At 34.8% G+C, this 15,519-nt stretch overlaps 2 protein-coding genes across 10 annotated transcripts in view; one reads left to right on the forward strand and one right to left on the reverse strand.

The window, feature by feature from the left end:
• Window positions 1–12,571, forward strand: part of USP1 (ubiquitin specific peptidase 1) — a 110,314-nt gene extending 97,743 nt beyond the window's left edge. For 7 of the 8 annotated variants that reach the window (XM_077768095.1, XM_077768093.1, XM_077768096.1 and 4 more), the window contains 8 exons: window positions 1,896–2,131; window positions 3,529–3,649; window positions 4,425–4,529; window positions 5,038–5,198; window positions 6,356–7,047; window positions 7,732–7,902; window positions 8,565–8,766; window positions 9,803–12,571. In XM_077768095.1, coding sequence (XP_077624221.1) covers window positions 1,962–2,131; window positions 3,529–3,649; window positions 4,425–4,529; window positions 5,038–5,198; window positions 6,356–7,047; window positions 7,732–7,902; window positions 8,565–8,766; window positions 9,803–10,535 — 2,355 coding nt within the window. In that variant the 5' untranslated portion in view covers window positions 1,896–1,961 and the 3' untranslated portion in view covers window positions 10,536–12,571. The remainder of the gene's footprint in view (window positions 1–1,895; window positions 2,132–3,528; window positions 3,650–4,424; window positions 4,530–5,037; window positions 5,199–6,355; window positions 7,048–7,731; window positions 7,903–8,564; window positions 8,767–9,802) is intronic. The other variant, XM_077768099.1, reaches the window with a different exon arrangement.
• A 111-nt stretch (window positions 12,572–12,682) lies between these two features.
• The window catches only part of DOCK7 (dedicator of cytokinesis 7), a 212,361-nt gene continuing 209,524 nt past the window's right edge, over window positions 12,683–15,519 (reverse strand). For both annotated transcript variants that reach the window (XM_077768102.1, XM_077768100.1), the window contains one exon: window positions 12,683–13,829. In XM_077768102.1, the coding sequence (XP_077624228.1) occupies window positions 13,787–13,829 (43 nt within the window). In that variant the 3' untranslated portion in view covers window positions 12,683–13,786. The remainder of the gene's footprint in view (window positions 13,830–15,519) is intronic.

The raw sequence follows: 15,519 nt of genomic DNA on the forward strand, positions 1-15,519 counted from the left end.
AGTCGCCACGGTCACCGGCTAGCCTCCCGCAGGACCCAGCGCCGAGTCTGACGGGCACGGACCGCGGCACAGCCTCGCCTTTTCACTTTTCGTTCTAGAGTGGTGCGGGGTAGGGAAAACATGTTTTCACTACGTTGTCCGGTGTCGGGAATTGCTAAATTTTATCGCGCACTTTAATTTTTCCAGAAGTTTTTAGAAAGCCACGTGTTTTAAACCTTTGTCGAGGATGTTTTCCTTGTTTTACATATTTCGTGAAAAATTGGCATGGAGTCGTGTCGTCTTATAAAGGGAAGAACTTGAAACTAGTGGGACTGAATGTTCATATTGTCATTTGTTAAAGAGCATTTAATGTTTTCTGCGACATTTGATTTAGACTTTTTAGGAGAAATGTTTTTGATGTAACAGCCCCCAGTAGTAAAGCCAGGAGTAAAACATGGTGTAGCCTAATATACGGCACCTGATAAAAATATAATTTCAATAACGTTAAATGGTTAGTGATTTGAGGGAGCCGGGAGGGTATTATTGCTTAGGATTTATCCGTTATTTCACCTGGTTGGTCATTTTTCCTTCTGCTTGTTTAAGTCAGGTTACTCTGTCTCATAGAGAATTCACTTTCCATCATTTGTAAGAATTGGCTTCCAAGAAAAATCTCTTAGAATCATTAATGCTTAGAGATCCCAGACAACTTCCCCTAGGCTGGTTTATCGTTCATGATAACTTTCTGTCAGTAGCAGTAAGGCTAGGAGGGTAAGTTGAGTTGGACAGGGGGATGGGGAAATCGGTCAACTTTCCAGTTACTCCTGAGTTGAATCTCCAAAGTGTGGTTTCACAAGCGAGTCCAGTGTCGCGAATTCCCAGATCAGAGACTTTGGAGTGAAATGCTTATTAGCAAAGATGGAGTTTGAGTGAATTTTGTTAGTTTCTGTGTTCATCCTGTTACTGTGTCTGTATTGAAATCATTGCTGAGCTTTTGTTCTCTAATACTCCAGATAATTCCCCCCCCGCCCCAGAGATCTTAAATAGGACGTGTGTATAAAATAACTACCACAAATACTTTTTTTTTTCATCCAAGAGTTTTAACAGTGAAAAAGGTTGTAAAAGGTAAAATCTTTTTTTCTACTCAAAGGAGCACTTAACAAAATGGATAGTTTAAAAAAAGGTTTTGGAAAATCAGCATATCGTGTCTAGTGCATAACAATTCAGTATGCACAAAGTGCAGCAGTTCTTCGCACCACTTTCTCAACTTTGCATCTTTTATTACTTTTCAAATTTTTAGGTATAACTGAAAGCCAGATCTATGCCTCTGCTTCTATCCAAATTAAACTTTTTTATTGGCGTATAGTTGACACACAATGTTACATTAGTTTCTGGTGTACAACATAGTGACTTGTGCAAAGCATATGCCTTTTTAGAGACTTTATTTCATGTATTCATATTAATAACCAGAAGAGGCTTTGGAAGAAGACCACCTTCATTTCCAGCACTCTTGACTTCCCATTCATCCTTTTCTTTTTCACCTGGTACTTTAGAATTAGAGATGGTCTTTGCTCAGTCAATATTTTCTGAATGAATTAAAATAAAAGTTAACTTTTTACTCAATACTGCTTTACTGTAGGTCCACTAAAATGGGGCTCTTTTGTGGTGTGACCCTTAATCTCCTAGGATAATTAAAGTTCAGTATCTGATATTTTTGGTTGTTTAAGAATGGTAAGGACAAATGACAAGCTCCTTCATTTAAGCAGTAAACATTGAGTGCTTATTATTGGCCAAGGATTGGCTTTTCAAACGCGGAGATCTAATTAGTACCATTCCTTGGTAAGTTTTCAAGACTTAATGATCTTATTGCCTACAGCTCATAATTGAAAATAATGAAACCTTTTCTCTGTGATTAACAGATATGATTGGTGATTACATCCTTGTATAAATTAATTCTTGTCAACTCCTTGGGATTTGAAGAGAAAATGCCTGGTGTCATACCTAGTGAAAGTAATGGGCTTTCAAAAGGTAGCCCATCCAAAAAAAACAGACTTTCCTTGAAGTTTTTTCAGAAAAAGGAAACTAAGAGAGCCTTGGATTTCACAGATTCTCAAGAAAATGAAGAAAAGGCTTCTGAATATAGAGGATCTGAAATGTATGTATCTTAAGTATATTTCTGTACTTTTAAAATTCCGTATCAGTGAAGAAGCAGCAAACTTTGTTACCTCCAATTTGACCTGATAGTCTATGAAGGCAAAAACACACAGCAGTGAGACCAACCTAGCAGTGTACAGTAGAAACAGCAAAACTATAAATAAACGTAAAAAGGCGTGGGGTGAGGGGAGGAGTCCCTGGGTGGCTCAGTCGGTTAACCTCCAACTTCAGCTCAGTTCATGGGTTGGAGTCCCCTGTTGGTCTCTGTGCTGACAGCTCAGAGCCTGGAGCCTGCTTCAGATTCTGTGTCTCCCTCTCTCTCTGCCCCTCCCCCATTCATGCTCTGTCTCTGCCTCTTAATAATTAAATGGTAAAAAAAAAATTTTTTTTGAGAAACCACAAAACTGGCTGGTTCACCACAGGATCACATGCATAATGTTAACCCATTTACGTTGATGGTTAACCAGTTAGATTAACTTGGAGAATATTTGTTGGCTAAAATTATTTTTCAATTTGAACTTATTTGTAGTGTAACACATTCTGTGTAAGAGTAAAGAAATACATGATTTTTATTTTTGGTTCAGAGGACTTGACAGCCTTGTGTATAGAATTATCAAACCTGTTAGTATGTAGTTGTCAGTAAGATAAAAATAAATCCTTTGCAAATCCTTTAGTGATTGAAATCTGAACAAAATGGAATACTTTAGTACAGTTGGAGTTGGAATCTACACTACCTCGCTATTCAGCAAATAGGTGCACTTCTATATAACTAAAATGGATTTGGGCCCATGTGTAATTTCCTAGTATTTACCAATAATCAGTTTAGGATTCTGTTTACCAGCATTCATGGCTATAAATTCTTGAGGTGCCAGAGTAGTAGCTAGCCGCTATAAAATAATAACAATTCTGTGAGGATCTATTATTTATTAAAGTTAAAAGAATTATAACTTGAACAATTCATTTTAAAGTGAAGGACAACTGTGTAATTTTCTTTATAGATTCTTTTTAATCTTAGTATCAGAATCTGACCTCTTAGGTGGTGCATCCTCTCCTAGATATTGTCAGAGTCAGCTTATTTCCAGGTTTCTGTTCAGGGTTGGAGTATTTTTAAAAATTACGTAGGTTTAACTAATCACAGTACCAGTTCCTCAATATTTTACTCTCTAAAATGGGATTAATAGCTCATGGAGGAATTGTTGGAGGCTTGTTGTATATAATGGTTTTAAAGTGCTTATAAAACTTTTATTCTGAATATGTAGAAATTTTTCCACCTGTATATATTTCTTCAGGTGTCACCTGAATAAAATCCCTATCTCGGTTTATACAACTTTTGGGAAAAGACTGTATCTTTGTTTAAGAAACTATACTTCATAATATTTCTCTGCTTATACTTTATAGTGATCAAGTTGTTCCTGCAGCACAGTCCTCACCTATAAACTGTGAGAAGAGAGAAAACTTGCTACCATTTGTGGGACTGAATAATCTCGGCAATACTTGTTATCTTAATAGTATACTTCAGGTAAGTTGAGAATTTTGCTATTAATAAAGCTTTAGTAAGCAAAACATGGTACAACATTTAATGTTTCTGAGAATTTCAGATTGGAGTATTTTAGTTGTCCATATGGTCTTTGCCTTTGATTGTAAATGAACTGGAATGAACCAAAGTACTGATTCTAAATTACATGTTACAAGCTTCCTTTGGGGTAAGAGAAAGTAACATATTAAATAAAATTGGGCTAGTAAAATTGAATTGACATTGGTTAACTGGAAGATGCCAAATCTTTGGTTTTTCTGCCTTCCTCAGTGCTACGATGATATGTATCATAACCTTTGGAACTCTGTTTTATGTTGTACTCTTAGAACCATAAGTCCTAGCAATATGTGCCTTGCTTCCAGTGAGGGAAGACAGTGAGCTTCTCTGATGAAATATAAAATAATTTTTCATACAATAGTAATTTCAGAATTTTAACTAATGCACATTTAAAAATGCTCTATAGGGGCACCTGGGTGGCTCAGAGTCGGTTGAGTGTCCGACTTCGGCTCAGGTCATGATCTCGTGGTTCTTGAGTTCAAGCCCCATGTCGGGCTTTGTGCTGACAGCTCAGAGCCTGGAGCCTGCTTCGGATTCTGTGTCTCCCTCTCTCTCCCTTCTTTGCTAGTGTGTTGTCTCTCTCTCCAAGTTAAAATTAAAAAAAAAAAAAATTTTAATACTCTACAAAAAACATAGTGTTTTAATAATTTTAGTTATATTGTTGTTTGTTCAGTAAACACTCAGACACTCTTACTTTTTATAGGTATTATATTTTTGTCCTGGTTTTAAATCTGGAGTGAAGCACTTATTTAACATTATTTCAAGGAAGAAAGAAGCCCTAAAAGATGAAGCCAGTCAAAAAGATAAGGTAAAAAAAGAACAGAAAATGTACAAAAAGTAAAGTAGTGGACATTCACTTGCTTAGAAATTAAAAAGTAATAGATAACACAGGATTTGGGAAGAGGATAACAGACTATTTCTTTGAAATTGAATTTTTTAGTATCCTGTGTTTTCAAGAAAGGCAATTGTTTTCCATTCTTGTAGGTTAGCTACCTAGGTTTTCACCTTCTACAGTGTCGTCTTCTCTTGCCCTCTAATTTATTGCACCCTTGTATCACCTGTTATTTATATATTGTGTTTTCAGATTCACTCACAACCTTTGACTTACATAATCAGAAAACCATTATCTTTCCCATAATCGAAAATAATAAAAAAAATACTCAGAAAATTTTAAAGTTTGTATACCTCCATAGAATTAGAATGAAATTAAATTTGGCCAAGCTAGTATTGTCTAGTGAAACAAAGACAAGAAAAGGGGAAGGTGCTCAATTTGTTCATAAATAAAAATAATGGTTTGTGTGTTTCTTTCTTGACAGGGAACTTGTAAGGAAGATTCTTTGGCAAGTTATGAACTAATATGCAGTTTACAGTCCTTGATCATTTCAGTTGAACAGCTTCAGGCTAGCTTTCTCTTAAATCCAGAGAAATACACTGATGAACTTGCTACTCAGCCAAGGCGACTGCTTAACACACTCAGGTATATAGCCTATGATATAATTTTAGGATTCCAACTTAGCAACTTCCTGCTTTCTTTGGAGGAGAGTGATATGTAAACAAATAGGGGGAGTGAAGGGCCAGGAAAATAGAAACTACAGATCCTTCAGTCTCTGGTATCCCAGAGGCTCTGGAAATTAGAAATCTTTTTGTAAGTTTGGTACTAAATTCATAAGATATGAATTGGTATTAATAGTCTTTGTTTTTATTTGTAATGTGAATATTCATACATTTTTCAGTAGAAATAGTAATATGTTTAATTATGGGATACTGCCCCTTCTCAGGTTAAAAAAAATTTGTTACATGCCATATTTTTTTTAGTCTGAAAATTAGTGAATTCTCAGATTTGGTCATAAGAGATTTAAGGTTAGCACTTAGAGGTTTTTATTCAAAATATATTCTGTATAAGAACTATAAATTCCAAATGTTCCAGTTTTGTTGTATGTGCTTGCATAACTATTAGTTAACTGGATTAGATTCTTTTGTCTTGAATGAAATGATATTCAATATATAAATAGCCTTACCTAATGTTACAGGGTAAGGCTTTAAAAAAGTTACTTAGTTTAAGAATAGACCTAGGTGAGGGATGCTTGGCTGGCTTAGTTGGTAGAGCACGTAACTCTTGATCTCAGAATTTTGAGTTCAAGCCTCACGTTTAGTGTAGAGATTACTTAAAAGTTAAAAAAAAAAAAAAAAAATCTAGGTGTAGTTATTACATGTTTGTTAATGGGCAGTGTAGCCTGTTGGCCAAGAGCAGGTTTGCATCCTGGCTTTGCAGGTCTTTGACCTTGGGCAAGCTACCTTATCTGTAAATCATGGTGATATAGTACTTACCTGAAGGAGTTACTGTGAGAATTATGTTCTACATCTAATATAAAAAGCATCTTGAATAAAACCTGGTACATGGTAAACTATACAAATACTAGCTGTTACTAGTATTTATTTGTGAAATGAATGAGGTTAAAATTTGTTTTTCTTTTTTTAATTACAATTTAGTTAAGTTTCAAATTAGTTGAATAAATGTTTTCAGGTTTTTAAAATAATTTGATATCCCTCTAAATGAATTTCTCTATAGAAAGGATTTTTTTTATATTCTATCTTCAAAACTAGAATAGATAAAATGGAAATTTTTATTTATAGGGAACTCAACCCTATGTATGAAGGATATCTACAGCATGATGCACAGGAAGTATTACAGTGTATTTTGGGAAACATTCAAGAAACATGCCAACTCCTAAAAAAAGAAGAAGTAAAAAATGTGGTAGAATTATCTACTAAGGTAGAAGAAAAACCTCATCAGAAGGAGGAAATGAGTGGTATTAACACCATAGAGATGGACAGTATGAGGCATTCTGAAGACTATAAAGAAAAACTCCCAAAAGGAAATGGGAAAAGAAAAAATGACATTGAATTTGGTAACATAAAGAAAAAAATTAAAGCATCCAAGGAACACCAGTCATTGGAAGAGAACCAGAGACAAACCAGATCAAAAAGGAAAGCTACAGGTGATACTTTAGAGATTCCTTCTAAAATAATCCCCAAGTATGTTTCTGAAAATGAAAGTTCAAGACCCTCACAAAAGAAATCAAGAGTTAAAATAAATTGGTTAAAGCCTGCAGCTAAGCAACCCAGCATTCTTTCTAAATTCTGTAGTCTGGGGAAAATAACAACAAACCAGGGATCCAAAGGACAGTCGAAAGAAAAAGAATATGATCTTGAAGAGGACTTGGGGAAGTGTGAAAATGAAAACACAACTAATGGTTGTGAACTTGAATCTCCAGGGAATAATGTTAAGTCCGTTAATGTTAATGAAGTTAAGCCCATAAACAAAGGTCAGTATAATTTATTCTTAGACATTGATAGGTTAACAGCTGCAGAACTGCAGTGTTCTCTTAGATACATGTACAATATAAATGTGGTTCAACTTGTAAGAAAATTTTAACACTGAAGGCGAACTGTGTGGTATTTTAACCACTGTGCTCAGATGTGTGTGTATAAATCTCAATAATCTTAAGGTATGGTAATTTATGGCTTATAAAGAAGAGGAATTCCTTACATTTCAATGGAAAGAAAATTATTTTACTCCCTCCGTATGTAGTACTGGACAATAAACCTCATGAAAGATACTGCATTTAATGAAATACAGTTTTAGAGAACTAAGTAGTTCTACTGTAGTTGAACTGGACATCTACCTAATTGCGTCCAGCTCTCAACAGAAAATGTGTGGTATTGATGTGGTTAATGGTTTTACCAAAGGGGTCATGCTTTTTTGGGGGGTTTCTATAGGAGTTTTTTTTGGAAGGGAGTTAAGATGACACAATTGTGACTTTCTTTTTTAAAGACAACAGTAATTCATATTCAAAAGTATCTTTACAGGGAATTTATGTATCATGAATAAGATACTTAATAAGCAAGTTTAGGTCTAAAAATCAGCCTTTTATTCATGATACACTGGAAATGAAATATTGGTTATTTGGGTTGTGCTGAGCTGAAAAATTTTCCTATTTTTGTTTTAGGTGCAGAGCAAATTGGTTTTGAGCTAGTAGAGAAATTATTTCAAGGTCAGCTGGTATTAAGGACTCGTTGCTTAGAATGTGAAAGTTTAACAGAAAGAAGAGAAGATTTTCAGGACATCAGTGTGCCAGTACAAGAAGATGAGCTTTCCAAAGTAGAGGAGAGTTCTGAAAGTAAGCAAATTGGAGTCTTATATGGATGATGGAATAAGTAGTTTTCTTCAAAAAAACAGTCTAATAGTAACTTGTGTAATTATGGGGAAAAAATGTGGTATAATAATATCTTCTGCTCGTGTAGACTCAGTTGTTAAGTTAATATTTGGAAGATTGTGGTATCTTTATTTTGATGTGTAGAGTATGTTATAATGGGAAAAGAAATGCTTTAATAAGTTTTAGGTACCCCAGTCTTAGAGCTACAGGAAATATTTTTGTTCACAATATTTGAGCCGCTGTTTTGTTTAGTATAAAATGACAAAAAGTAGGGAAACGTTTATAGGGAGTGATCATGAGACTGGCTTACCTGTTCAGATATTGGAAGTTGGCCATTAAAGTGTAAACTAAAGTCTGTCTTAGCATTGAATCAGAGACTAAGGTTATCATCATTTTGCTGGCCTTATCACCTAAATACTTTATACTTGGCTGGCCAAGTATAAATATTTAGAAGATATGTGTCCTATTGAGGATGAGCTTAAGTTTCTGAAACTAAAAAGAAATGTCTTTACTTTTGGGAAGGATTAGCCAAATGAAATTGCATGATAATTTTGAACATAGAAATTGCTTAATTTTTAATGTCTGAGAGGTTTTTCATTAGTGAGTGAAAGGATTCTCTTCTATAGTTTCTCCAGAGCCAAAAACAGAAATGAAGACCCTGAGATGGGCAATTTCACAGTTTGCCTCAGTGGAGAGGATTGTAGGAGAAGATAAATATTTCTGTGAAAATTGCCGTCATTATACTGAAGCTGAACGAAGTCTTTTGTTTGACAAAATGCCTGAAGTTATAACTATTCATTTGAAGTGCTTTGCTGCTAGTGGCTTGGAGTGAGTATTATAAATAAAAGCTTTATGAAAGAAATGAGCTGGTATAAGAAGTTTTGTTCAAAATACTGTAACAGTAACATAGTGTAATAGCATAATATAAGGTCCTGAAGTAGTTTATAAAGATAATAAGAGAACAAACTTGTCTAAGGTTAACAGTTTACTTGTAAAATGCATCAGTTTAAATCCTTTTGGTATGACTATATAGTCTAGGGGTCTTCCCACATCTTTTAATCTTCATTTTTATCAGATACAGTTTCAAGTTGAAGTGATTAAAGCAGGAACCAGATCTTGTATATATCAAGGTTTTTTGAGGGGTGAAAAAGGCAAAATTATATTTAAGGTAAGCCACAGATCAAACTAGTCTTTGAAGATTTTTGATTCTTCTGTTGTTAAAAATTTAAGTACCTTTGTGCCATGTATACATGTCATCGTAGGTCTTATTCCTTCCTATATTAATGAAATGTTTGAAGTTAGTACGAAGGCTTCCAGTAGCTCTACACACTTTATTATTCCGGAAGAGGACATACAGTGCTTTCTTTCAGTGGATTTTTTTCTTTCCTGTTTTTGTTCCCCAAATCTTGCAGTTTTAATGAGACAGCTGTCACATTAAAATTACTTATTACTAAAGGATTCTGAAGTTAAATTGTATTTTAAGAAACACTGGCTTTCTCATGAAAGTAAAGGGGCACCTGGGTGGCTCAGTCGGTTAAGTTAGCATCCTGTTTGATTTCACTTCAGGGTCATGATCTCACAGTTTGAGTTTGAGCCCCATGTCCAGCTCCGTGTTGACAGTGAGGCACTTGCTTGGGAATCTCTGTCTCCATCTCTCTCTGCCCTTCATCTCATAAATAAACGTTAATTAAATATAGCACTTACTACAATATTTATCTAAATACTATAAATATGCAAAATTAGGGTCTTACTTTTGTTTATGTGAGCACCAAGTCATTCAGACTTCTACTTGGTTTCACATTTGGGTGTAAAAGTGAATATGTAAAGTGGAATTGCAGAAAACTTTCTTTTTTTCCTCCCAAAGGTTTGATTGTTATGGTGGCGGACTTTCCAAGATCAACACTCCTTTACTGACACCTCTTAAACTGTCACTGGAAGAATGGAGCACAAAGCCAACCAACGACAGCTATGGATTATTTGCGGTTGTGATGCATAGCGGCATTACCATCAGTAGTGGGCATTACACTGCTTCTGTTAAAGTCACTGACCTTAACAGTTTAGAACTAGATAAGGGAAATTTTGTGATTGACCAGATGTGTGAAATAGGTAAACCAGAACCACTGAATGAGGAGGAAGCAAGGGGTGTGGTTGAAAATTATGATGAAGAAATGTCAATTAGAGTCAGTGGAAATACACAGCCAAGCAAAGTTTTGAACAAAAAAAATGTAGAAGCTGTTGGACTTCTTGGAGGACAAAAGAGCAAAGCAGATTATGAGCTATACAACAAAGCATCTAATCCTGATAAAGTTGCCAGTACAGCATTTGCTGAAAATAGAAATTCTGAGACTGACAGTACTAATGGGACCCATGAATTTGATACAAACAAGGAATCCAGTGACCAAACAGGCATTAACTTCACTGGATTTGAGAACAAAATTTCATATGTAGTGCAAAGTTTAAAGGAGTATGAGGGGAAATGGTTACTTTTTGATGATTCTGAAGTAAAAGTTACTGAAGAGAAGGACTTCTTGAATTCTCTTTCCCCTTCTACATCTCCCACATCTACTCCTTACTTGCTATTTTATAAGAAATTATAGAGTATTTTCCTTATGTATATATTAAACAGACTTGGACAAAAGCTGGTAGGTAAAGTTGACTACATCAGAGTCTAGCTTATCTTTTGAAGCTATTGGGTATTATTGGTCTCTCTAAGGTTTTTATATAAATAGTGAAATTTGAATTACTGAAAACCATGTTAATTTTTAGAATTCATTTCCCATACTAGAGACTAGTGATGCATTAGCTTCTGGGAACAAACTTGTATAGGTTCTTAATTGAATTATCCAAATGGAAACATGTAAACACTTTTGAATTCACACCTATCTTTTGTGTTTGCTTTTTAAAATAAAGTGCTTGTATTTGTATCTCCATATTTTGGAGTAATTATCTATATGATGTTTATAGGTCCTGTGGTTTTCCAGCTAAGAAGAGTCTCATTTCAGTACCTTTAGTTTTTTAAGTCATGAAGCCAGACCTTTAATGGGCTGTATTTAGAGGCACAAAGTCTGGAGTATGTGTATATTCACAGTAGTGTACATTTTGTGCCTTGAATCACTTTGAAAAGTGTCTCAGAAAACCTGGACAGCCCGTCCCCTTCTAGCTTGAGAAGAATTTTATATGTATTTATGAAAATGATTCTGTATTCTAGTAAATCTTTTTGGGCATGGACTAATTTGTATCTCTTCATAGTCATATTCTGCACGATCTGTATATAGTATATCAGATTTAGAGAGGTGTGTGACCTTAAATCTAACTTTTTTTAAAAACTGGGAGGTCAATAAAATTTAAACTGCTTAACTACATACACAACTGCTCATACTTGTTTACTTGCATATTTTTTGCCATAATATAGCTGAGCTCTCTTGAGAATATGTATGTATAACGTATATGTATATAAACATGCATTATTACCTTTAATAATACTTGGAGATGAAGAGATTTTTCGAATAGGAGAAACTTATTCCATCCAAGTTGTCATACTTAAAAGAGGTTTATAGTAAAAATTGTCGCATTCTAGTTGCCCTTTAGAGTAGACATAACTTTATGGAATCTGTAAGATGATGCTTTGGGCACAAAAATGTGGTTAAATTTTCATTTTAAATGTATATTAAATTGGTAAGTGACCTTATGACTTGCTAAGACATTAAAACCTAGTCTAAAGACTATACAAATACTATTAGAATAACACTCTGATACTCCCATTTCAACAAATAAGTACCTGTCAACTAATAAATTAGTCATACAGTTAAGTCATGTCTTATATTCTTCCACAGGATGGTGTGATACAAAAAGTCACGGTTCTCACCTCATTTTACATTCATAATCACTAACGGAAATTTTAAAACAAAACCACCCTGAACGCTACTCCTAAGCTTCTGATAGAATAGTTACAGGACAGAGCCTGGGCCTCTCCTGCTCCAGAAACTGCCAATGTTAAGAACTACTGGTACAGGTTCTTGATAGGATAAAGTTTAAGTTTTAAGAAAACTGAAGTATGTGGAGAGCAGTGTTCGGTATCCTATCAGTGTTCTCAGAGGAAGCCTGTTCTTCTGTCAGAGAATAATTAGGACTGCATGATAGTTAAAGCATAAAAATTTTAGAGTTCTTGATACTGTCACTGAGATTCATGTGAAACAATTTAAACTCTTCCATAATATAACTTAATTAGAAATGACCTACAGGTTATTTAATATTCTTTCTCTTATGTACACCTCCCCCATCCCTTGCCCTAAAGATGAGAGTATTTGTTACCTTAGTTTTAAGGAGTTTCCAGTCTTGACTGCTGGTCATCGTGCATATGGATCCTCTGTCCCCAAATATATTTTTGAGGTTATGCCTTTCTGACTCCTTAGTTCACAACCCTTTTGGTCCAACACTGTTGACTCTGAAAAATCTTTTTGTGATTCAGGCTTTGAATAGGTGTGGATGAGATGAATGTGACGTAGAATTGCCAGTTATAAAGGTAAGCTGGAGAAAGGATATCAACCATTTCCTATGCTCTCAGGAGAAGGAGACATTTTTGATTCTTGTTTCAACATCAACTGAAGAATAAAGGCACTGTATTTGATCAGTTTTTAAGTGATTCATGTCTGGTCAATGGATCAAAGGGATATTTAAGATGTCTTTCTATAAGATACTACACAAAGAAAAACACATTGTTCAAAACACTCCTTAGAAGATCATTAATAGGTAGTTTCTTGGATAAACCTGCCAAGTAATTGAAAATATTTTCCAAACAATTTTTGCCTTAGTTTTTCATGTCCTGTATTTTAAATGACTACTTAATTTCAATTGAAACTGCTAATTTTACTTTTTACATAACTTCTCATTCAACTGGTAGATTAAAATCGGACACTAGCTCTCGCCATTTTTATGGTGATGTAAGACAGCTTTAAAGCAGATTTTTGATTTACTGATTTAGATCACTAAACTCACGAAAAGACCAGCCGTTTATCTGAAACCTAGAAATCTTCCATGTTAATTGCGGAGAGTCATGAAGTGCATACTACTATCAGATTGAGAAAGATTTAGCTACTGTCACTGGCAGCAGCTATCCCAGTTTTTAATCATTGTTTACAGACGGAAGTTTCATCAGATAAAGTTATTTCTGCAATTTGTTTTTTTGGGTGTCTAAATGGAAAATAGCTTAGAAACCAGGTTTTTTATTTTTTTATTTTTAGAAACTAGTTTTAAGACTTCACAAGCCACTTATCAATATCTGTCTCTTCCCTACCATTTATTTAATTTGGGGGCTCTTTGGCCTATAAAAGGTCAATTTCATTTCATTTTTGCTAGTTTTGGAACTAGTTCTTGTATCAATTCAAGATTTTCTGCTTTTGTCAACAAAATTTTTTAAAGTCTCACTCCGTAAAATTAGTGTAAACGTTCACATATTTAATAGTACCTTTAAAATAAGCATTACTACATTTAAAATGGTTCCAAAATGAATCTATAAATGGTAATATAAATTAAAAAATACAAACTTAAAGTAAATAAATTTAACATTAGCTATGGTATAAATAATAGTAAATGTATAGTGAGTCATTACTTTTGAGTCTTTAAAAAAAGAACAGCATATTACCAGAACATGAGAAACCATGGCTATGATTCTCAAACTTCAGTGATCTACATTTGATAATGTTTTGGCCACTGCATTCTTCAATGAGTAGTAAATTAATGCTAGAATCTCCAAGTCCCAAGTCTTGTTTTTCAATGGATCTTAACTTCTTTCCACACTCAATGTTGAATACATGGCTCTTTTCAAATGAGTAAGACAAGTGCATTTATTTTAAAGATCCATTTTACGTAGGCTCATCCGACTGAAGGAATCTCTGGGGAGAAAATGATACAAGTAAACAATTTTAGTATATTCCTTTAAAATATGCTTTATATACTTCTGCCAGAGTCACCTCAAAGTTTTATCATCAAAAACTTGAAAACATTTTTTTGCCAAGGTTTTTTTTTTTCCCCCAATGTTTATTTTTGAGAAAGAGCACACAAGTGAGGGAGGAACAGAGGGAGACAGAATGCGAAGCAGGCTCCAGGCTCTGAGGTGTCAGCACAGCCCTGTGGGGCTCCAACCCACCAACCATGAGATCATGAACTGAGCTCAAGTCAGACACTCAACTGACTGAGCCACTACATGCCCCTTGTCATCAAAATTCTTAACTTTCAAGTTCTGTGTTCATCCTATACATTCTGCCTTCTATATTCTGGTTTGCAAACACCTCTACAGATTAAAAGTATATTACAGTAACCACTTTGACAAATCCACTGGTCTTTTATTCATTTGTTCAATAGCTATATTAGATGTTGTGATAAGACAGGAACTAAGGAATAATGGGAGAGATTTCAGGAAAAGATTAGTTTGGGATTATTAAAAGGGGAAAAGGGCAGGTGTTTCTTATTTAAAATGTTAAATTCCAAGAATTCACTGGTTCTTACACTTACAGCATTTAGGTCTTCTTTACACTTAAAAATCAAGGGTTGTTTATGTGAATTCATATTGGTATTTACCATATTAGAAAATAAGAAAATTTTAAATTATTACTTTATAAGATAACCCATTACATGTTACTATAAATAGCATGTTTAGGGGCACCTGGTGGCTTAGTCGGTTAAGTGTCCAACTTTGGCTCTGATCATGATCTCACGGTTTGTGAGTTCGATCCCCAAGTCAGGCTCTGTGCTGGCAATTCAGAGCCTGGAGCCTGCTCTGGATTCTGTGTCTCTGCCTCTCTCTGCCCCTCCCATCCTCATGCTCTGTCTCTTAATAAATACATGTTTAAAAACATTTTTTTTTTAAATGTTTTGTATTTATTTCTGAGAAAGCGTGAGCAGGGGAGGGTCAGAGAGAGAGGGAGGCACAGAATCTGAAACAGGCTCCAGGCTCCGTGCTAGCTGTCAGCACAGAGCCCGACGCGGGGCTCGAACCCACGAACTGTGAAATCATGGCCGGAGCCGAAGTCGGACGCTTAACCAACTGAGCCACCCAGGTGTCCCTAAAAAAGTTTTTAAATAGCATGGTTTATTAAAAATAACTTGTAAGAATTTTAGAAGAATGGCATTCTTTAATGTCTGGCTTATTAAAAGGTTAGATTTTCACATCTGCTTCTGCATTCAATCTTTTACAGTATCACATTGCATGTAGTCTCTGGAAAACTACATTATACTCATGAAAGAATGAGAATGAAAAAAGTAAATATTTGGCATTAACAGTTTTGATTTAGGAACCTCAACGCATCTCAGGGACCTACCACCCTCTTCTGTGTTCAAGATCACACTTTGAGAACCACTATTTTAATACCTTTTAAGCCTACTGCAAAATAATGTTCCAGATTGTTAATCAGCAAAATAAAATCAAATTCTATGGAAATGCTATTTTCTAAGTTCTGAAGAAATTAAGAGTGAAGAGGATAATATTCTTCAATGCCTATTAATGTACTTTTCTTTATCTTGAAACTGGTTTCTTTTGTTTATCCTTCCTGCCATCAAGGTTAAACCCTGAGGCTTATGATCTCC

The sequence above is a fragment of the Crocuta crocuta genome, unplaced genomic scaffold (genome assembly GCF_008692635.1).
Source record: "Crocuta crocuta isolate KB4526 unplaced genomic scaffold, BGI_CrCroc_1.0 scaffold85, whole genome shotgun sequence".
In the NCBI taxonomy this organism is placed as follows: domain Eukaryota; kingdom Metazoa; phylum Chordata; class Mammalia; order Carnivora; family Hyaenidae; genus Crocuta; species Crocuta crocuta.